The sequence below is a fragment of the Canis lupus genome, chromosome 17 (assembly GCF_011100685.1).
Source record: "Canis lupus familiaris isolate Mischka breed German Shepherd chromosome 17, alternate assembly UU_Cfam_GSD_1.0, whole genome shotgun sequence".
Classification (NCBI taxonomy): domain Eukaryota; kingdom Metazoa; phylum Chordata; class Mammalia; order Carnivora; family Canidae; genus Canis; species Canis lupus.
In genome coordinates, this window is record NC_049238.1 from 64226697 (window position 1) to 64249143 (window position 22447).

General features: G+C 54.7%; 1 protein-coding gene and 1 long non-coding RNA gene across 5 annotated transcripts in view; one reads left to right on the forward strand and one right to left on the reverse strand.

Annotated features, from left to right (window-relative positions):
• The window catches only part of LOC102155426, a 61830-nt gene extending 54090 nt beyond the window's left edge, over positions 1 to 7740 (reverse strand). Inside the window, exon 1 of the long non-coding RNA XR_005371933.1 lies at positions 7627 to 7740. This is a non-coding gene — a long non-coding RNA (uncharacterized LOC102155426). The remainder of the gene's footprint in view (positions 1 to 7626) is intronic.
• A 641-nt stretch (positions 7741 to 8381) lies between these two features.
• The window catches only part of KCND3 (potassium voltage-gated channel subfamily D member 3), a 196303-nt gene continuing 182237 nt past the window's right edge, over positions 8382 to 22447 (forward strand). For 3 of the 4 annotated variants that reach the window (XM_038562369.1, XM_038562370.1, XM_038562372.1), the window contains exons 1-2: positions 8382 to 8428; positions 15033 to 16190. In XM_038562369.1, the coding sequence (XP_038418297.1) occupies positions 15085 to 16190 (1106 nt within the window). In that variant the 5' untranslated portion in view covers positions 8382 to 8428; positions 15033 to 15084. The remainder of the gene's footprint in view (positions 8429 to 15032; positions 16191 to 22447) is intronic. The other variant, XM_038562371.1, reaches the window with a different exon arrangement.

Here is a 22447-nt window from a genome sequence, read left to right on the forward strand (position 1 = left end):
TACAGGAGGAAAAAGCCCCAAAGTTTTGTTAATAATAAACTTGAAGCCTGAAGAAATGACCAAGGCAGACAGTCTATTTTGCAGACAGAGACAACAAATCTGTGAGGAATTAATTGACAGGATAAAGGAAACAGATGTTTGGGAGCCTTAATTAGTAAGGAATTCTAAGTGGAATTTGGACTGAGGTAGTAGATTAGTAAAAAAGTCACAAGATTTGTTTCTCTAGCTTTCTTGCCTTTCAAGTTCCTGTCTCTGACGATAAAAATGTCCTTTTACCTCTGAGCAGTACGGGGAGCGTAGCTTTTATATGTGAGGTTTATTTCTTGCTTTTAGGGGGACAGCAGAAGTTCTGAGTGTCCTCACGTTGGCTGCTCCCCAAGTAGAGCAATGCAAAATACTCCGTATTACACGTGGTACATTTTAGGTGACCTGCCCTTGGCTGTGCGAGGGGAAGGGCCTCTTATGCCTGAGGACTACCCTCTGTCCTCTCATGAGCTGCACTCCCAGCTTTTCTGTGGGGGTTTGGGGAGAGGTACATTGCAAATGTCAGGTCTACATAAGACAGACTATCTAACGAAACTTTCTGTGGGGACAGGAATGTTCTCTCTCTGTACCATCCAATGTGGTGGGCATTTAGTCACACGGGGCTACTGAATACTCAAATGTATCCAGTGTCATTAAGAAACAGATTTTTAAATTTTAATTTTTATAGCCCTCCATGGTTAGTGGCTACCATATCAGAGAGCACCAATCAAAGATGTGAGGTCCTTGCAGACAGTTCTATCAAATGCTGAGCATGTAGGATATTCTTATTTCTTGTGCCTGGAGGCAGTGTGGTGTAAGGCAAGACTTTGAACACTGGCTTCATCAGACGTAGGGTTTAAATCCTATCGAGGCTCACTACTTTAACACACATCACCCATATTTCAGTGGCTTAACAGAATAAAAGTTGTTTTTTTCACTCATTTCATAGTCCATTGAAGGTGAGGGGAAGTCTCTGTTCCTCATAGTGATCCAGGCTCCTTCCTTCTTGTGGCTCTATCCTCTGCTAGCTCCTCGAAATTCTCTCCATTTAGCCAGCATATGGAGAGAGAAAGACAGCATGTAGGATTGCCCTGGATATTTTTCTAGGGGACTGGCTTATATTACCTTGGCCAGAACTCAGTCACATGGCCAAACCTAACTGCAAGGGAGCCTGGGAAATGTAATCTAGCCATGCCCAGGAAAGAGGAACTAAGCTTGATTAGCATCTCATCAGGTTCTGCCACAGGTGTCTATTAGCTGTGTGACCTCGGGCTTAATTTTCTTATCTGTAAAATGGATAATGAGAATTGGTAAAGAGTAAACAAAATAACCCCTGTGAAAAATGCTGAGGTCAGTTGGGATTTATGGCTATGATTTCCACCTCTTAATTTGGGTCTCACTTCAGTTACTGAGGAGTAGCTCAGTTGATGCCCAAAAGCTTGTGCATGGCAGCACCTCTGTATGCCATTCTATGTATGCCCCTTTCTCCCCAAGGAGCAGGACAGACTTTGGACAGAATTTATTAAGCCCTTGAGCTTGCCTAACTCAGAGACTAACCCTGGGGCACAGATGCAGGTATTGGTCAAGTCTTCTTGGCATCTTTGGAGGAAGGTAGGAAGGTAGGAAGAATTATATTTCATCTGTAAGTGAAATCTGCTTCAAAATTATTGGGGGATGAGGGTGAATAGGGGTATAGATAAAACATGATTGGTCTTAAGTTGGCACTTGTCAGAGCTAAGTGATGGGTTCATGGGGGGGGCATGTCACACAATGATCTCTTCTTGTGTATGTTTATAAATTTCCACACTAAAGAATTTTTTGAGGACCATGAGGATCCTTTTTAAACAACATTTGCAGAGAAGTCCAGAAACTTCATATGACATTGCGGTATGGGGACAAAAGCTGGACTGTCATTGTTTATTTTTCTCACCAAAGCAATGAATGATTTTGCAGCTGGGTCTCCCATAAACCCAGTGAGGCAGAAATACCCAACCCCGCTCTTGAGCTCTGAAGGAAAAAAATGCATTTGAGTATGAGTATCATAAATGTGCAGAGCTGGAGGGGACTTGGGATGCATGAGCCGTGTCTGTTTACCAAGAGAAGGTTCATATAAAGAGTTGGTACACAAATCCCCTTATTAGAACACTTTTGCAAAGTCTGGAAACTTGACTTTCTAGCTTCAGAACGCCGAGATAGAATACAGAAATACTGCGTTGTTTACAGTTGCATTAATAGGGCCGGTATCATGAGTGGACAGTGAGTCTGTGGAGTTGGGAGGAGCCTCCTGTCCTTCTCCCCACCACCCCCCACAAACATCCCTCATTATTCTGATGGACATCTGAAATCCCACCGACTCTCTTTCATTGCCTTGATTTAAGGCTGTATCCTATTAAAAAGTGAATACTGTATCTCTGGGCAGGGTAGTCACACTTTAGTTTAAATGGTTTTATCAGGTTTTGCTGAGGAGGAGGGAATGGAGGTACACAGGCATGTGAAGCTCAGGGCTGCACAAATGCGGTGCCACAGATTGCAGAGGAGCCAATAGATAAAAGGGTCTGGGGACAAAGTTTTCTGATTCCACACATTTTCTAAGGTCTCGGTATGAACAATAACTACATGGGAAGAACTTGAGTGACCTGTCTAATCTTCACAAACAAGCACTGTACCCGGCTGTGCCCAAGACTTAAAAGCTAGTTTTAAACACATGTAAATGCGGTTATATATAATATTATGGCAACAGCCAACAGTTTTATTTGTAACTGCACGAGATGTTATATACATTGTTTAAGTCAATCCTCGGTAGTCCTATGAGTGGATACCATCATTATGGTCCACTTAATAGGTGAGGGAACCGAGGATCAGAGAAGTAGAGTGATTTGCCCAAAGTCACACAGCTCGTTAGAATCAAGATTTGAAGCCAGGTCTGTCCTGAGGCCATGTCCTCATCACTAAGTCTTCACTGTTCCAGGTTTGCTGATAAGGTTTTCAGACAATTTTCTAATTAAAACCCAGCAAGTTTTGGTCTTGGCCTCTCCTTGAGCCAAGCCAGGGTTTTGGTTAATGGGGTTTGACAAGCCCCCAGGCCACTTCTTACAGTGAGTCTCATCACAGCTACAGACAACCAGATACCATTCCCATCTTCCGTCAGCAGCCTGGCTCTTCCCGAGGAGGTGCTATTCCTCCAGAACAGAAGAAAAGAGTTCTCTGAAAACCAATCTGGTTCAAGAGAACACTGGCCAAGTCTCTGCAGGCAGCATTGACCGAGGCTCACTTTGTAGATTCTAAAAGGCTGGAGAAGGGGGGCTTTGGGGCTCTTTTCATCTAGGATCAACCAAATATTGAATACCCTGAACCTCTCTCTCTGTCCTCACACCAGTGCTAAAGATCAATTAAGACCTGGAGGCTGACCAGTTGACAGATTGATCACATATTCTCAGTGACACACAGTCAAGGGAGCCACACGAATGAAAGTAAAAATAATCCTAATGTAAATGTATTGAGTCTCTGCAATGTGCCAGGCATTGAGCTAGCATATTCGGAGATGGTGAAGACATAGTCCCTGCCTTAAACGGCCTAAAGCTAGAGCAGGACACCGTCTTGCAAACAACTAAGGAAATGTGAGATGATCATGTTTGCCCAAGTGGGCAACCACTAGCTCCTCCTGGGGTGTCAGGGCGTACTTTACCAGTAAGTCTTAGGTGATCTTTGGGCTGGGTACTGAAGGTACCTGGCTGAGTGGATGTTCGCTAGCAAGATGGGAGGAAATAAGAAGTTGTGGAAGGCATTTGTGGAGGACAGAAATGTACAAATGTACAGCATGTACAAAGGCACGAGGGGGTGAAAGGACATGATTTGGTGTGGAAACAGAGGAAAGGTCTATGTGCCGGAAAGAGAGGTGTGTGAGTGGAAGGAGGGAAGACCAGAAAGGAAATGAGGGGAGGTGTCATGGTCAGAAGAGGGCATTTTAGAGGAAATGATCTATTGCAGAAGGTTGAAGGAGGCTGGCAAGATGACAGGGTGTACATAGACAGAGACGCCCAGGAGATGGGGGTGGAGAGGATTATCAGCACCTGAACGAGCTTGAAACCAGAGGCTTCCATCAACTCCTTAGGGAAAAGGGCAGACAGAGAAGTCAAGAACAAGGAGACATCAGTCTCCAAGCAAACGGAACCACCAGAGAAGAAAAGAGTCATAGCACACCCAGGGGCCGCACCTTCAGCCTCCCCTGCCCTCATTCAAATGGGCTCCACCAAGAACCTGAGCAAATGATTTGGGTGTTTTCCTTCCTTCCAGTGGCTAGTATTTGCTTCTCAGACTTGCTCTTCCCTCCCCCCCCCCCCCACCACTTCTTCTCTTCTCCCCTTTCCTTCACCCAGTCTCTTACTCTTGCTTGATGAGCAGCGAGCCCCCCTACTATGGCTGTGACTCCCCAGGATCTGCCTGGATTGGAGCAGGTGTCAGGCTGGTGAAGTTCTGGAAAGCCTGACTTTTGAAAGATCCACTGGAGCCTACCAATTTTGATGACTTCTCATTTGTCACCACCGCTCTAAGCATTTTGACTAAGGAAATGGCACCCAGGCAACTAACTACTGGCCTCCCTAATGGGGTTAGGGTTGCAGGAAGTGTGGGTTTCCCTCACTCCCTTGGGAAGGGACCAGGGGCGTCTGATGGTTGTGAGTTCAGCCATCTGGTCCACCAATGTTGGCTAGCACAGGCTGGCCCAGCCAAACAATGTGGACTCCTGCCCAGCAGGTGAACCCCTGACCTTCTGGGCCTGGGGAAAAGCTCCTTAGCATTTACAATGCCACCACCTGCTTCACCTTGGAAAAGGAAAGAAAGCCTAGGCAGCACAAGCTTTGAAATTCCTCAACTGCACCCTGAAAAAAGACTCAGAGGGTACAACTCCAGCCTGGATGCACTGAACACTTGCCCCCATGCCCAGCCTGCGATGCCAAGCACTGGAGAGGCCAACAGAGCCAGGTCAGGAGTGTCCTTTTAGGGCAGATCTTATCTGATTGAGGGGGCCACTCTATTCTCAGAAGAGCAAATGACCAGTAGCCTTGGGGAATGGAGAAAGGGAGGGTTCAGAGTTTCCCTCTAAGTGTGTGTCCTAGGATATGTCCCTATGCATCAACCGCCTTCAGTTTTCCCATTGATAGAATGGGTTTATTTATGGCTATGATTTCCATGTCTCAATTTGGGTTTCACTTCAGTTACTAAAGAATAGCTCAGTTGATGCCCAAAAGCTTGTGCATGGCAGCACCTCTGCATGCATGGCCAGAACCATGGGACTCAAGAAGAATCTTCCTGTGTGCACAGCTTAGGAAGGACACACAGACACAGAGAACAGACATTCACGGGAGCATCGTCTTCATATAGAAAAGATAGCTTGAAAGACACTCGGTGCACCCTCTCACTAGCTAGCTCACGTTCTCACACACACACACACCTATGTATGCACGCACGTGCGTGCGTGTGCGCATACACACACGGTGAGGGCCAGCAGAGTGACTGAACACACGCCTTAGCTGTGCTGGTGGCAAGGGAAGGAAATCTAGTGCCCTGGCAGCTCCTGACTTTCAGTTCCTATTTAAAATGTCTGAATTGGGAGCATGGACAAGCTCCCAAATTAGCTTTTTAAATAGAAGCTGAGAGTTAAAAGAAAGGCGGCCGTGTCATGGGGGAAAAGCAAGTGAAAATCCCGGCCAGGCCAGGCCAGAGGCAGAGAGGGGGAAAAGGGAGGCCAGGCAGTGCTGGGAAGATGCGAAGGAGGGTGGCAGCCGGTGGGTGGGTCAGCATCTCCAGGGGCTCCTCCAGCTGCAGGAGTCACGGAGCTTCCCATCTGCCCATCTCTTGCTCTCTTATGTTTTCCAGGTCACCTGCTTGTGAGAAGGGCAGGTAAATAAAAACCATACTGGCCTAGACTAGAAATTCAAGTCTTTTCATATTTCCCTCTAGATCCTCTGGAGAGCTACTTCTCTTGAATGATGGGCTGGAAACCTAGGAGGAACAGGGCCGGGTGTGAGGGGTGCAGGTGGGAGGGGAGCCTACGAATCAGTGTCCTGTCCTCAAATAGGACTTAGAAGGTGTGGGAGAGGTCAGTTGACCTCTCTGGAAGAGGAAGGATGCCCCCAGCTAAGGGTTCCAGGAAGCCTCTGCTTGGGGCAGACCCAGCCCTGAAAGCTGGCTGACAGATGCAAAACAAAGGTGGGAACGTACGAGAATTCAGACGCAGACAGAAATAAAATAGGAGGTTTTAACTCTCCCCAGTGGGCCAAAGGGTGGAAGACTGAAGGAAAATGCCCCTCCCTGGAACCCCCTCCCCCCAGAGTCTGGGGCCCTCCCAGGGGTCCTAGCAACGGAGGCTTGCAGTTGGCGAAAATTAGCTCTTCCCTAGAGGGAAGGGAGGAGGATGGTGGGAGCAGTGCCAGGGCCTTCCCTGAATTCTTCCCCAGTCTGCCAGGGAGTGGCAGTGTTGTTAATCATTATTACTGTGTGCAAATCCCACCGGCTCTGGGACTCCCGGCAAATGCTGATGGGATCCCACGCCCACTCTTGAAGGGCCAATTGTACACCTTTCAGACTGACACACGGAGGGGGGCTTTGGGGAGAGTGGGAGGGAGGAGTGAAAGAGGGGCTCCAGCTTCCGAGGGCCCACAGCGGCCTAGCCCGCGACGACGGGCCCTGACCCCTTACCCTGGAACAGGGCTGGAGGTCCTCGCCAGCCTGAGGCCCCCCGCCCGATTCAGCGAGGCTCTCCGGCGCCTTCACCGCGCACTTTGCTCTCCCCTGGCCGTCTGTCTCGGGCACACCCTCTGCACACTCAGAGCTGCGATCGCTCGAGCCCGAGCCCGTGTGCTGGGCCAGCCGAGGCACGGAGCCGCCTGGCTTCCCGGGGGGCGGGCCGAGATCCCGGGTTCCTGGTACCGCGGCCGCAGACCAGGGGGAGCCGGAGCCACCCGTCTGCACGGACCGCGCGGGCTGAAGGATCAGCGCGCCACGGCCCGAGGGCGGGAGGCTGCCCCCGCCCCCTCCGGGCCCCATCCGCGGGTCCTGTGGCCACATGCCGACCGCCTGCTCTCCAGCCTGGGCCGGAGCGCCGGGCACTGCGGCTCCGTGGGCTTTGGGGAGGGACCGAAGGGCCGATGGGGCGGGCTCAGGCTGAGGCTTCATCCTACGTCCGGACTCTCGGACCTGGATGCTGGGAGCACGTGGTGGGGCGGGAAGGTGAATCCCTACCTTTGGGTCTCGCCCCTCGCGCCCCGGGAGGACAGCGTCTCTTACGCGGGATGAGGGTAGTGGGAGCCCCCTTGGGGTCTGCAGCCCCGGCACCTGGGGGCACGCGGAGCCGGGAGCCGGGGCGCCGAGAAGCTTGCGCGGAGTTGGCTCCGCCTCGCCAGGTGGCGGGGCTCGGCCGCAAGCAAGAGATGGTGTCGCGTGGACAGTCGGTGAGAAGGAGACACCCAGCTAGCTCCACAGCACCCCCCAACGCGCGCGCACACCCTGGCGCTGCGGGCCGCCTCTCCCCGGGCCCCCGCAATACGCCCCCAGCTCGCACTCGCGCCCCCCGGGGCTCCGCCCCCACGCCCAAGCCGAGCTCACCTTGCCGCGCTCACCCCCGCGCCCGCCCGCGCCGGCACGCGCCGCCACCTCCAGGCACACCCTAGGATTCCTCCACTCGCCCGCGGAGACGCACCAGGCTCTGCCCGTCTCCCCGCCCCCCGCGCGCGCGCCCCTCCACACACACACACACACACACACACACGCGCGCACACCCTCGCGCGGGGAGTCACACGCCCTCGCCCCGGGCACTCTCCCGCGGCGAGCCTCCAGGTCCTCCTCCTCTCTGCCTCCGCTGCCTGGCGGCCCGCGCTCTCGGGCCTGGCCTGGAGCCGCCCGGCGGGCGGGGAGCGGCGGGGAGCGGCGGGGAGCGGAGGGCGCAGCCTCGCCGCCGCCCCCGGACCTCCCCTGCACCCCGCCCACGCCGCGCCCCGGCGCCTCCCGCTCGGGGGAAGGGACCTCGCCAGGCAGCCCGGGGCCCGCCGGGCTCCGCTCCGCGCGGCGCCGGCGGCGGCGGGGGCAGGGCGCGAGCGAGGCAGCCCGCGAGCCCGCGAGCCGGGCGGCGGGGAGGGGACGCGCCGCGGAGCCGGGGCCGGAGCTGCGGCGCAGGAGGGAGGGAGGGGGGAGGGAGGGCCCCAGGGCCCCACGGCCCCACGGAGCGAGGGACGCACGGACGGACCGAGCCAGGGAGGGAGCGAGCGAGACCTCGCCGGCGAGCGGCGGCTGCTGGGCGCTTCCCCGCGCTGCTGGGCGCTCGGCGCCTCCGCGGCCCCGGCTCCGGCTCCGGCTCCGGCCGCAGCTGCCTCGCGCGCGGGTGCGGGGCCCGCCACTCGCTCCGCCGAAGGTAAGAGGGACGCGACCGAGCCTCCTGGAGCGGGAAGCGCACGGAGCGCCGCTCCCACGCCTGTTGCTCCAGCTGCCCACGCGGCGCCCTCCCACTCCTGCGCCCGGGCGGGTGGGCGCTGGGGCGCCGGAAGGACTGCGGGTGGGGCCGGCGCCGCGGGGAGCAGGCAGCCGGCCGGGGGCGTCGGTTCCCTCCCGCGGGCTGTGCAGCCGCCTGGGGCCGGGGCCGGGCCGCGCGGCGACGCGAGGCTTGGGTGGGGTGCGAGCCTCGCGCTCCTTCCACTGGCCTGCCCTCCGCGGGGTGCCGCGGGCAGCCCGGACCTGGCGGCAGGTGGCGACGGCTCGCTGGCACCCCCACCCCGTTGAGGGGCACCGGAGACATGGCTGAGGGCGGACGCCGGGAGCAGTTCGGGGCGCTCCGCGAAGTTCTCCAGCCCGGAGGCCGGGGGCCTGCACGGCGGGTCCTGCCCCAGCCCCAGCCCGCTGCCACCGCGTGAGCTCCCGGAAAGGTCTCCCGGGGAAGCCTGGGCCGCTGAGGCCCCGGGGAGGGGGCCCGAAAGAGTCCCTTTGGCGAGGTGTTGACACCCACCGGGGCTGGGGCGCCGAGGGGACCGGGCCGAGGAGTTACCTGGAATGACTAAACTCCTGCACCTGCTTAGCGTTGACGTTTGGACCAAGTCCAAGGGGTTCTGCTTTTACCCTGGACAGCCTGGCATGTCAGCAACAGGCTGAGCTTCGGAACCTGGGATCCTGAAGCCAAGACAGGGCTCGGTTGTATTTCGGAGGAAAGACTGCCCGAACTTTCTGATAATCCTGTTTGTAAGAAGGGGCTGGGATTCCTATACGGTGCATGTGGGTATCGTGCGTGAATGTGCCGGATGGTTAAATGTATGCCGTGTTTACCCTTAGTTCAAGGAAACCTGGATATTTAACGTCTGTAGAAAGGACGTGCAGGAATTCAGTGCCAAGCGAGTGTACATCTCCCCGTGAGGACATGTTGGCACACAGAGGGCAATTGATGTACTTATTTTTCCCTGTCGCTACTTGAAGGCAACAAAATGTGAGTCCACAAGGGACCCCCAGGAAAAGAAAGATTAGCAGCTTGTTTCCTTTGCTGGAGTTCAGGAAAGTGCCCTGGCCAGCCTAGGAGTGGCACTGTGGGAGAAGAGGATCTGTGTGTGTGTGTGTGCGTGCGTGCCAGGCCTGCACCCCAAAGATCCCCAGCCTTGCATCCTGTCAGTTGCATGTCTGTCCACCCAAACCCTGTGGGCACTTGAGAAGCCCTGCCACCCCCACCCCATTGTCAGGACCCTCCCCTTCCCCCCGGGACCAGCCCCATTCCGGGCTAAGCACAATTGTGGAAGGAAAAAGTTTCCAGAGACTCTCCACACCCAGCACTCCGCTGAGGTCGTTGAAGGTCAGACCTTGGTGACATGATACTTTTGCTGCCCTGTGGCTGGGCTCAGGTTAGGTGTCAGCCCCCAGGACAGGCCTTCTGGTCACTCTGCTGACTTTCGGCCCTCTCCCTCCAAAATTGAAGCTGTTTAATAGGGCTGACTTCTTACAGCAGGAGAAGATGCATTCCCTCCTCTTCTAGGGTTTTTTGCCTTTGTCATTTTAGCACTCACCTGTTCTAAATGGCACTTCCCCAGCCTCCCCCCACCCCCATCTTTCCCACTGTCAAACTCTTCTGCCAAAAGCAAAAATAGCTTCAGATTTTTCATTTGTAAGGCGTCCACGTCCTAGTAAAACCTTGGCATTTGAGGCGTGTGCAGTGCCATTGGCTGGAAATGGGGCCGCACTCTTGTGCCTGTTGCAGGAATTCATACCCAGGTCTGCTTCAGGAGATGTTGATCCCTGTCGGGGGCAAGCGCTGCCATGAGAGCTGTGGAGAATCCCTGCTTAAGCCAGGTCATGTCTGCAGGGTTGTGTGCAGGCTGCTATGGCCCTGGGCATGGTATCAGGCAGGGAAACTTTTCTTCCCCTTTCAAACCCTATCACCCCTCCTACACACACACACACAGAGAGAGAGAGAGAGAGAGAGACAGAGAGAGACAGAGAGAGAGAGGGAAAGTAGTGGTGGGGCAATTGTTCCTTTTGAGGTACGTTTTACCAGGAGAACCAGGCTTGAGACTCTGGAGACAGCCTGGCTTTTGCTTGGCCTTCTTTAGGAAGACTGCCCTGGATTGGTTTGGCCTTGGGACTGGAAGCATTTAGGTAGGTAGAGGATTGTTTTTCCTTCCCTGACTCTCAATCATTCATCCAAAAGCAGTATCTGTAATACTCATTGCCCTTGAGCAGAGGAGCTTGGTCTGAGGTGGAAAGGGTAAAGTGGTGGAATCAGCTTGGCAGGGGTTGGGCCGGCCACGGAGGCTTGGGAGTCAGGGTACAGCAGCCCTGGAAGATTGGAAGGGGAATGGCATTGCCCTCTCAGGGTGCAGAGATGCGGAACTAGCCTAAGCAGGTGCTAACAAGGTACCTCCGGGCTCAGCACTCTCTGATCTTCCTCCTTGCTGCTCTAACCCTCTCGAGGTCCTGCCCCTCTGAACTCCAACCTGGGATAAAGCAAAGATGTCAAGGGTCAGAGGTCCAGGGCCCCATGTCCAGGAACCTGGCCCCCTTTACCCTGCAGGGAGTAGGCCAGGGGTTCTATGGGCGGACCCCGCCTCTGCCAGCTTTGAGTTCTGAGCAGTGCGGGCTGCACACCCTGTTCTGGGCACCAGCCTCATCAGGAATTCCCAGAACTGCCTCTTGTTGAGATGAGGCTTGGGCTAAGTCTGTCCCCACAGCAGCAAACCCAGACGCTATACTTCCTGCTTTGCATGGGCAACTGTTAGGAGGAGGTCTCAGTGAGACCCAAGCCATAGCCTTGATGGCCTGGATCCTAATGGAATCCTTTGAGCCACAGGCCTCCCTGTCACTTCCTTGTCTAGCTCTCTCATTTTACAGATGTGGATTCTGAGGCCAATGATGGCTTGCTCTCGCAAGTTCAGGAAAGAGTTGGAACTGGAATGCAAGGCTTCCTGACCTCATGCTTTTCACTGCCTGGGCCGGCGTAGGGGGAGTCTCTGCATCCTGCTCTCTTCTATGAGGAATATAAATATCTACCTACACATAGGTCAGGAGAGCCTTTTGGTAGTGACTCAGTCAGAGGTCTGTTTGAAAATCATCAGCTCCTATGTCCATGGGATTCCGTCACTTTGAAGGACTCTTTCTGAGTCCCTGCTCCCTCCCTGAAACTTATAGGCAGAAATGTCCAAGTCATAGAGTTTTCTGTAGGGATAAATTAAATTGTTGCTGTAAAAGTGCCTAACACAGTGCCCAGAGCATTGCCAGCACTCAGTAAATGTTAACTGAATGTGAATTGGAATTATCTGTGACCGATGCTTACGTTGCTGGCTTGCTTGCCAGACTTCCCTTGCTCCTCGGAAAACCCAGCTCAGAGTGTGTTAAGGGACTGCAGATCCTCCTGGTGGCCCAGAGGAAGTATGGGAGTTATCAGGGTAAATTTCTTGAAAAAGATATAAAATGCACAGGATATGCTCCCAAATCCATCAGTGGCATGTGGATCACCCACTGTCGCGGATGAACAATCCCCCTGTTCTTGTGCCATAATCAGGAGCTCATCAGGCTTGTGCTGTATTTCTGTTCTCTGAGTGATGACATTTATAGGGAATGTCATTGTCATTCCTGTTGTCTTTTGCGGCATCTGAATCACCCTCCCTTTATGAGGGAGCAGAGGCACCTGTGAGTATTCTCCGTAGAATGCAGATTAGGAAACTGAGGCAGAGGTGGGCTCTGTGCAAAAGCCCGACTGGGAGCACAGTGAGTGAGAGGCACTTCGGTTGGGTTCTTCTGATTCTGATCTGTCCGTGGGGTTCACTGTTGGGAGAGAGGACGTCTACCCTTGAGACCCCCCCTTAACGGGGCATGGAGTAAAATCGGTGGAATGCAAGTGGCATCTACAAAATCTGGGTTCCCAGGCTGAGAACCTCCTTATGCATACTGTGCTGCTTCCTGGGCTGTCATGTAAAACTTGAGGTCTCATGGCCTTTAGCCTTAAGGCACTTCCTATGGGAGGGGGAAACGGGGCTGTACCCTTCACCTCCACGTGGAGACAGAGACAGCCTGGGCTTAAATCTCTCTGCCTTCAGCCAGTTGTTCAAACTCTTCGTTAATCTTCTTCATCTGCAAAATGGGGACGACAGTGGTGTCTACCCCCTGGGCTTGCCAGCAGGGTTGGCCGAGATGGTCCATGGATGCCTGCGGTACGGTGCCTGGCACACAGTCAGCCCTCTGTTGACACCAGCTGCTGTCCCTCTATGGACTGGAAGACCTAGGAAAGTCAGGAAGCATATGCTTCAGGGCACTTCAGGGCACAGGTAGAGGGGTCAGGCTGCCTGAGGTGAGATCTCCAGTCCCTCCCTTTCTGACCTCAGACTGCCAACTCCTAGGCTTCCTCCTAGGTTGCCGTGAGGGTGACATGACATGATCCGTGGGAGACCGTGCAGTGCCTGGTGCCGATGAACCGCACGATGAATGTTAGTGACGGGGATTATTAGACATGTAGAAAGTGTCTTGTGATCCAGCCCAGAGGGCGATAGGTGCTGAGAAGGGGGCAAAATGCCGTGAGCCCAAAGAAGGAGGGAATTTCAAGGTGACGAGAAAAGGGGGCATTGCAGAGACGCTGAGGAACGGGGATGGGGGGCGATCAGGAGGGCTGGAGGAGAAGGAGATTCCCTGCAGAAGGAAGCATGTCCAGGAACAGAGCCCTGCATGGTCCCCTCATGAGCCACTCTGCTCTTGCTGCTGAGGCTGGTAGGGGTGCATGGGCACGGGCTGCAACTGTCCACCAGGATCCGTTGGTGGCAATGCTGGCCTGCCGGGCCACAGAGCTCGGACCTGATTCTGTAGGTTGTGGGACTGAGCACCAGCAGCACTGGGCCGTAGGGAGAGGGCCCTGAGCAGAAAGGCTTTCTGGGGACCAGGAGCAATGGGTGGGACGCGAGGTGAACAGGCTGGTGGGAAAGAGGGCAGTCAGAGCTATCGTCTCATTATTTGGCAACTCCTTGGGTGAAGCAATGAGGAAGATGGCCTAAGGGACGGGTCTGGGGTGAGGGAAGCTGTGAACAAAAGGTTGACTGATGGGCAAGGAGGCGGGTTCGGTTTGACCTTGTCCGGCTTCAGAGGCATCCAGGTGGGAAAGTCCAGTGGCAGCTCAGGAGCGAGATGAGGTAGAGGTCTGAAAGCCTCGAGGGGTGGGTAGGCAAAGGAAGGAAGCCGGTTTATAGGGAAGGATGAAGACCAAATCCCATTTACCAGACAAACCTCTGCCTCATTCAGTTAAACATACCGTCAAGCCAACTGAACTCCTGGGGGTCCAAATGATTCTGAGTTAGGATTGGTTCCATGTGCCAGTTTAGGATTAGTGAAAATGAGTGTGTCAACCCCAAACAATTTCCTGGTGCTGTTACGTGTGTTTCTGTGTCACCACATGTCTTCCCACAGATGGTAACACATTTGGGGATTCAGAGTCATTTCAGTATCATCCTTAAAAAGCCAGATTTGGGAAGGTAAATCTGTTTCTCAAAGCCCAAAATAATTCTCCGAGCCATTGTTCCCCAGCAAACATGCAGGTGACGGGGAGGTGTGTCCACGATGTGGTTCGGAGACTGTCAGGGGAAGGGACAAGGTGGCCCCGGGCCTGGAGGAACCTCCAGGGGGTGGAGTGGGGCAGGGTGAAAGGGGCTGGCAGGGAAGGAGCGTCGTTACATAACCCAAGGGAGCGATGGATGGTGGGCAGATGGAGACGGGAGGCGAGGAATCTGGAGATGGCAGAGTGTGGATCGGCTTCCTCTGGGAAGCAGAGGGACAGCACAGGGAGGCAGGTGAACCAGTTGCCCAAGACCCGCTTTCCAGGGCGGGCAAGGAACCCTGCCTGGCGTCACAGCCTCTTGTCCTGGCCCCGAGGGGCACGAATGGGTGCCAGGCTGCCAGGGGTCCCGGAGAGTGTCACCCTACCAGGGACTTGGGGAATAGGACTCCGGGCCCACCATCTTCACCTGCTGTCTCGGAGAACCTTCCGGATGGGGCAGGCCCAGCCTCTGCTCACCAGTGAGGAGCAGACACTGTGTTTACCCACTCTCCCTCACCCAGCCCCCATCCCTGATTACTCTGGTGGGTGAAGAGTGAAATAAAAATTAGCGTGTTTATCCCACTTTTAAATTCATTTAATGAGAACTCATTTACCCTCTCCCGATTTAAATTCGTAATAACGCCATAACCTTTCGGAGCTGATTATTGCCCGCACCTTCCCACCCCTTCCTCCGAAAAGGCCCTTCCTTCCCACGCTCCCGAGCCCTCGCGGGACCCGACGGTGTGCTGGGCCGTCCACAGCACCTGGTGGCGCCAGCCCGCCCTGCTGCCCTGCGCGTCGGGAGCGGCAGCCGGGGCCGCCCCCCAGCAGGGGCCCGGGTTTGTCCACCGGCCCTGCACGCCCTTGCCGAGCCGCCGCGTGGCTGCCCTTCCCTTCATCCTGTTGGCTCTGCGGGCGGGAGCAGCCGGGCGCTCACCGGGGTCTCCGCTCTCCCCTTTTGTCTTCCCAGGAGTCCGGAAGCCAGCTCCACGCCGGCGCCAGGCCGGGCAGGGGGACGCAGCATGGCAGCGGGGGTGGCGGCCTGGCTGCCCTTCGCGCGGGCGGCGGCCATCGGGTGGATGCCAGTGGCCAACTGCCCCATGCCCCTCGCCCCCGCCGACAAGAGCAAACGGCAGGATGAACTGATCGTCCTCAACGTGAGCGGCCGGAGGTTCCAGACCTGGCGGACCACGCTGGAGCGCTACCCCGACACGCTGCTGGGCAGCACGGAGAAGGAGTTCTTCTTCAACGAGGACACCAAGGAGTACTTCTTCGACCGGGACCCGGAGGTGTTCCGCTGCGTCCTCAACTTCTACCGCACGGGGAAGCTGCACTACCCTCGCTACGAGTGCATCTCGGCCTACGACGAGGAGCTGGCCTTCTACGGCATCCTCCCCGAGATCATCGGCGACTGCTGCTACGAGGAGTACAAGGACCGCAAGAGGGAGAACGCCGAGCGGCTCATGGACGACAACGACTCAGAGAACAACCAGGAGTCCATGCCCTCACTCAGCTTCCGCCAGACCATGTGGCGCGCCTTCGAGAACCCGCACACCAGCACGCTAGCCCTGGTCTTCTACTATGTGACGGGCTTCTTCATCGCCGTGTCAGTCATCACCAACGTGGTGGAGACGGTGCCGTGTGGCACGGTGCCCGGGAGCAAGGAGCTGCCGTGCGGAGAGCGCTACTCGGTGGCCTTCTTCTGCCTAGACACGGCCTGTGTCATGATCTTCACCGTGGAGTACCTGCTCCGGCTCTTCGCAGCACCCAGCCGCTACCGCTTCATCCGCAGTGTCATGAGCATCATCGACGTGGTGGCCATCATGCCCTACTACATCGGCCTGGTCATGACCAACAACGAAGACGTGTCCGGAGCCTTTGTCACCCTCCGGGTCTTCCGCGTCTTCAGGATCTTCAAGTTCTCGCGCCACTCCCAGGGCTTGCGGATCCTGGGCTACACGCTCAAGAGCTGTGCCTCCGAACTTGGCTTCCTCCTCTTCTCCCTCACCATGGCCATCATCATCTTTGCCACTGTGATGTTTTATGCCGAGAAGGGCTCCTCCGCCAGCAAGTTCACCAGCATCCCTGCCTCTTTTTGGTACACCATTGTCACCATGACCACCCTGGGGTGAGTCTGTGCTGGTGGATGGAAGGACGGAGGTCATGTGGGAGGGAGACTCGGGATGGTTGGGATCCAGCGGAGGAGGATGGAGTTGCCTGTCCAAGCTGCAGGAGCAAGGGCAGTCACCTCATCAGAGAGAGGGAGGCACACCAGGGATGTGTTTGCGGGCGGTAGCTTGCTCTGAATTGAGTCTTCTTTTGGGGAGGGGGTGGTGGGACATGCATTTTATAAAACGTGGAAAATTAAGCCACTACTTGTCTTTCCGGCCATGCCTTCTGTGCGTGTGTGGGGTGCAGTGAGTGGTGACTACTGCCTTCGTGTACACATCTGTGCTTGTGAAGGGCTGCCCCCAGGTGGCACAGGGGCCCGGGCAGCAGGTGGGAGGGCAGAAATACTGAGCAGTTCAGCGCGCGTCCTCAGGAAGGGACCCATTTCCATTAACGGGAGACACCGAGAACACCCCCTGTGGATCCTTCTTGTGTTTCTTGTCCATAATGTATCTGCAGGCTATTTCTCTTTTGTTTGACTCCTCTTCACTGCCACACATGCTCTTGGGGTCAGTATCTTTGAGCAGACTTTCTCTAAGTGACTCTGAACTTGGGTTTTCTGCACAGCGGGCCACCCGGCTTGTTTTTTCTTGCTGGAGGAGGAGCAGCCTGGCTTTCCCGGCCTGCCTCTGTGATTGAGTGACCTGGCCTACCTGGGTGACCGTGAGATGGTCTAAATGCATCATGTGGTCAGGCACAGAAGCAGCAGCGGCCTCGCAGGGAGGGGGAGGCCCTCGGTGCGGCGACAGGTGACTCCATCTCTTCCACCTTCCCCGAGGTCCCTTCTCTGGCTGAGGTCACAGAAATGTATTTATGGTGCTGGTGTGCGAAGCTTTCCATCAGAGGAAGGGGCCCAGGAAGCAGATTGCAATCTTCACCCTAACAGGATTAGGGCCCACGAAGGCAGCTGTGTGGAGACGCGTGCTTCTCAGGGGCCTCTGCTTCGGCCGCCGTTGGAAGTCATTGAGGCTAATGCAAAATCCCTTTACAATTCACGTGCTGGGTCTGTATTTGCTTAGGCCAGGAAGCGTTATATTGCTAATGGAGAATTCATGAGGCTTTTTATTTGGTCTTTGACAATTGGGTTGGTGGTGTCCTGGTGATTCAACTTTTTTCCTGGCTGACACCCTGTGGTGCTGGTGTCAGTTTTTCCATAGTGCTGTGTGTGCTTCTTGGGGATGATTGAGCAGGTGATGGGACCTTTTAAGATGATTACATTTGTCATTGTGCCACATTGGGGGGGAGGGGAGCAAGGGGTGTCACCGCCACATTTGGTGGGGGCGTTCCCTTTGCCCTTCGGCTGTCTGACACAGGCAATCCTGCCCCTTCCTGTCTTTCCAACACACACACAGTTGTCCGAATAGCCACACACACCCGGGGTGGGTGAGAACGTCTTGTCATTTGGGCTTGTCTCTGGACGTAGACAGCAGATGTGGGCCTCTTGGCACAGTGGGATATTTAAGGACAGAAGGGTCTAGGAGCTGACCACCGTGTCAGGAGGAGAAGGATCACCTTGGCCCCTTTGAGACTGACCCTGCACATGCCTTCACTTTCCTGAAGGGGACCTCCCCCTGGCTAGGACGTCTGGCCATGCTTCCAATGTGGCTGTGACTATCCCGTGCCCTTTGATGGGACTCAGGACACCAGAGCGATGCCTCAGGACTGCAGTGTGGATAAAACAGGATAGACGGATGGATGTCAGAGTTCAAATGAGATCATTTCAGAGGAGACTGCTGGAAATTCCAGGGGCGGCCTATTACTTTTCATTATTAGCGTAAGAGCATGCATGTGTCTACTATGTGTTAGCAATGTGCCAGGCGTTTTGCATATATTATCCACCTAAGTTTTCGCCACAGCCCTGTGAGGTAGGAAAAATGCCATACGACCTTGCAGATGCAGAAGGCAAGGCTGAGAGAGGTCAAGGATATTTCTGTGGTCGCGCAGCTGGTAAGGTAAGCTGATTTTCCAGTGCCCATCTGCAGCGCCCCTTCCCCGTTCCTTCACCACCCCGCAGGTCCCCATACCCTTGGGGCCGTGGGGAGAAAGCAGACCTCCAGGGTTACTTCTTTTGTACTGTAGCCTCGGGGTGTTGATTTATTCTACTCATATCACTCCTTAGCATCAACAGGGTGGGTGCTACAGCCACTGTCCTAGGCACACAGGGAGTTTGTGAACAAAACACTTCTACCTGGCTGGTCTAAATGCTGCCTTTGAAGTGAGTGGCAGCACTTCTGGTGAAATCCACTGTTTCACTGTCGCTGCAGAGACCACTGATCTCCTTTAGCAGTTACCCTGTAGGTCAAGGGGCCAGGGGACTGGCAGTTTCGGCCTTGTACTTGCTTTATGAGGGGTGAGTGGGGGATGGCTGGGAGCAAGAGGGCTCTGCGGGAGAGGATGGAAAGGGCATCTCCATGGAGAGTGGCTTGCCTCCCCCTACGGGTGGCCCCATGGGCTCCTCGCCCTGCTCCTCCCCAGGCAGCAAAACGTCTAGCCTCTGGGAGGGGAAATGAATGAGCAAGAGAAGAGCCTTCTTCTGGCAGGGTCTTCCTTAACCTCAGATAAGTCATGAGACAGCAGCTCAGTCCTCCCCTCCACCCTGGCTGGTGTGGTCCAATGCTGGATGGGGCTACTTTGACCCTGACCTGAGTTGGCTGGAGCCATGGCAGGCTCGTTGCATGGCTGTGCATGGCAGGGGCGCGGTTGAATGCTTTCTAAAGGATCTGTCAGTGTGAATGGGCACCTTTTCCATTTGCCAGGGCTGATAGTGTGTTCAGGTCCTCTTTCTAGGGTGGACCTGAGATCCATTCTCTGTCCCAGTCCCGGACCCCAGGGGGCAGAGGAGGTCAGCCTTCAGCCAGTGTCTGGTCCGCCCCCTGAGACACTCTATAGCATCTATTCCAGAGGCCATGGTGGGAGTCTTCTTGCCCTCTTCTGGAGTCTTTCCCAACTCGGCCCTGGAAACTTCTCCCCCCTCCACTGGCTGGTTCCTGTCCTAAAAATACTCACATAGGCCAGTTGTAGGCCTCAGCCATTCTCGGAAGCCATTCTTGCTCTGCTTGTCGCTGGCGTCTGAGCCCTCAGGTGGCTGTAGGATACCGAGGGCCACTTTCCTGCCACTTTCCACGTTCTGTCCAGCTTCTTCCAGCAGCTCCCAGCAGACCCTTAGTTTGTCCTGTCTGCAGACCCTCCCTGCCCTGAGCCTGCCCTGGTTTCAGTCTGCAGGAAGCTGTCTCCAGCTCCTCTGCAGCAGAGAGCTGACTCACAGGTCGTGGGGCCGGGCCGAGGGCCCACAAGCCAGGCGGCGTTCATACCACCTCACTTTGGTTCCCATCGCTGCCTGCTTTCCTAGGACTCACAGATGAGTTACTCAGGTGTCCTCCAGGGAGGAATCTTCTGGAACCAATTATTGCTGTTTATTTAATATCTCAAAATACCTTAAGCACACCGAACAATAATGGCCCAACTGCCTCCTTGGGTCATGGATGGCTTACCCACGCCACCTCCTGTGCTAGTGGGGAAGACCCACATGCCAGCCCGTGTTTCCCTTGTGTCCCCTCAACGGTGGAGCTCCCACAAGCTCCTGTTCATAATTGCTGCTATAAATAACATCCTCCATTATCTCAGTTAACAGAGGAAGGGGTAACACAGAGCTCCCAAGGTTAGAAAAGACCAACATACCTAGTCGTGAAGGTGCTCCAGGTCGTAGACTTTTCAAAGCAGATTTTCCTTCTTAATTTTGTTTGACTTTGTCTGGCATCATGATTGGCTTAGACTGTCTGAGTCAGTCTGTGGGTGAGGCTCCGGTGCAGCGTGGAGAAGGGAGCCTCCCAAGCAAGCACCCACCAGAACCATCGAGGGCTGATGCCAAGACTGGAGAGGATGAGGCTCTCTTGCCAACTTGGGGAGGGGGATTGGGGCTGGGGAAGGGCACAGAGCAGCACCGCTTCTGGTAAGATGGCCTGCTGCTGCTGGGTCAGCTGGCTTATGTAATTGAGATTGGCAGCCTATCTGTCACCTCATGCCCTGAGATGAGAGAGCTTTTGACAGTGTCCAAAAATCACTTTAATGAAAACAGAATCGATTTCTACTTCTTCCAAGCATGAAGCAGCCTCCAGGTGATTTGCATTTCCCTTTCAAACATAATCCTGGAAGGGGGCTGCCTGACGTTCTGAGAGCCTGAGAGCCAGGCCTGGACAATCAATGCAGGCACATCACAGAGTAGGGCATTTTGTCAGGCTGCCCCCCCACCCCCCACCCTGGGGCCCGAAGTGGAGCCACTCTGGGATCTGGTTAACCCTTCAATTCCCCAAATTCTGGCTGTACCTTCATTCACTGCCTCTGGGGCCCACCAGCCCTCCTCCCAACTCCCACATGCCTTGGCCTGGGACACCAGCCAACCATGCCTGCTTGGATAGTGCCGTGTCCTGGCTCATGGGGATCTGGCTGGGACACACTTATGGGAATGAAAGACCCCCAGGTCTTCTCTTGACTTGACACTTCTTAACCAACAGTTCTCTGGTGCTGCACCTTCTAAGAGAAGATACAGACCCACATCCCAACAAGGAGGCTCGCATTCATTCAACATTTATTCAGCGCCTACTGTGCGCCAGGCCCTGTGAAAACAAAGTGCCCAGATTGCGTATCAGCCCAGTGTGAAGTCCAGACAGAATGAATAGAACGAGATTCACTTCTCTTCCTTTGAACCAAAACAAGAGATGGTGGGAAGAGCAGTAAACCAAGCATCAGAAAAAGAGGCCTTACTCATAATCTTCCCGCCATGCCAGAGACAACCCCTTACACTGCTCTGTGTCTGGCTAACTCCCATCATCCTTCATAACTCAGCCCCACACCACCTCCTCCAGGAGGTCTTCCTGCCCACCCCTGGTACCAGGGTGTACTAAGTGCCCCTCCTCTTGCTTCTTGTTGCAGCCCTTATGTACCTCTGTCTTGTCAGTTGCCATATTTTATTAACTTGATCTGCTCATGTGTCTTTCTCCCAGGATGTGAGCTCTTCAAGGGTGGGTCTCTAATCCAGAGATTGTTATATGATCTGTGTCTAAGTCAGGGTCTTACTAGACATCTGTCCGACTAAATAGTGTCGCTGCCTCCATTTACCTATCTTCAGTTTTCTCTTGCTGATCATCTCCTGGCCATTTTAAGAACCAATGGAAGTGCCATCCAAATGCTAGCTATATGGCCATGTCAGACAAATATCCATTCGTGGGCAGGGTGGAGAGGGGGAGGCCAAGCAGGGCATTCTCTAGTTCTGACCTCAGCCTGAGCATGGTGGGGCCTTTCTTGCATGAGAAGTCTAAACCCTTGTCCTTCACTATTTTTGGCTACTTGGCCATCCTTCCCGCTGCAGACTTTGGGGCCAGGGAGGAGCAGGAAGGGAGCCAGAGATACGCACCCCTGGCCATGAAATTTTCCCCCATTCAATTTTTTTATGTGACAAATATTTATCGAGTAGCCACCAGGCATTGGAAATATGGCAGCAAAGGAAATAATCTCTGATCTTTTTTTTTTTTTAATAATCTCTGATCTTGTGGAGCTTACATTCTAGTGGAGGAGCCCTGATAGTAAAGAGATCAACAAATGTATTTACATTCCAGGAGGCAGCAGTTCATGCTACAGAGAAAAATCGTGCATGGTGGGATAAGCAGGGAGCATTGAGTGCGGGAAGGTAGTGGTGCAGGGGAGAGCTGGTATTTTATGTCAGGAGCTCATGTGGTATTTGAGCAGAGACCTGAAGGGATATTCGTAGCTTAGGGAAGAGCATTCCAGGCCAAGAGAACAACAAATGCAAAGGCCATCAGGCAGGGAGGCCTTGGTGAGCTATTCTTGGAATAGCTACAAGGTCCTAATGGTCAAGCCGCAGAAGCAAGGACCAGGTAAAGGAGGTAATGGGGAAAGCAGCTCATGCAGGGCTCTTGTGATCAAAGACTTGGCCCTTTGCCTTTTTCTGTGCCTGAAATGGGAAGCCACTGGAGAACTTCGAGTTGGTCTCACTTAAGTCTGTAGAGGCTCACTCTGGCTGCTGGGTAGTGAATCCTTCGTAGGGAGGAGCTACCATCACAGTCTCGGCTATGGATGATGGTCGCTGGGCCGAGGGTGCTGGCAGTGAGGAGGGGAGAACTGAGAGACTGTGCATGTATTTGAAGGCAGGGCTAACAGGAAGCCATGCTGGTCTTGCTTCTCCCATGCCAGCACTGGAGT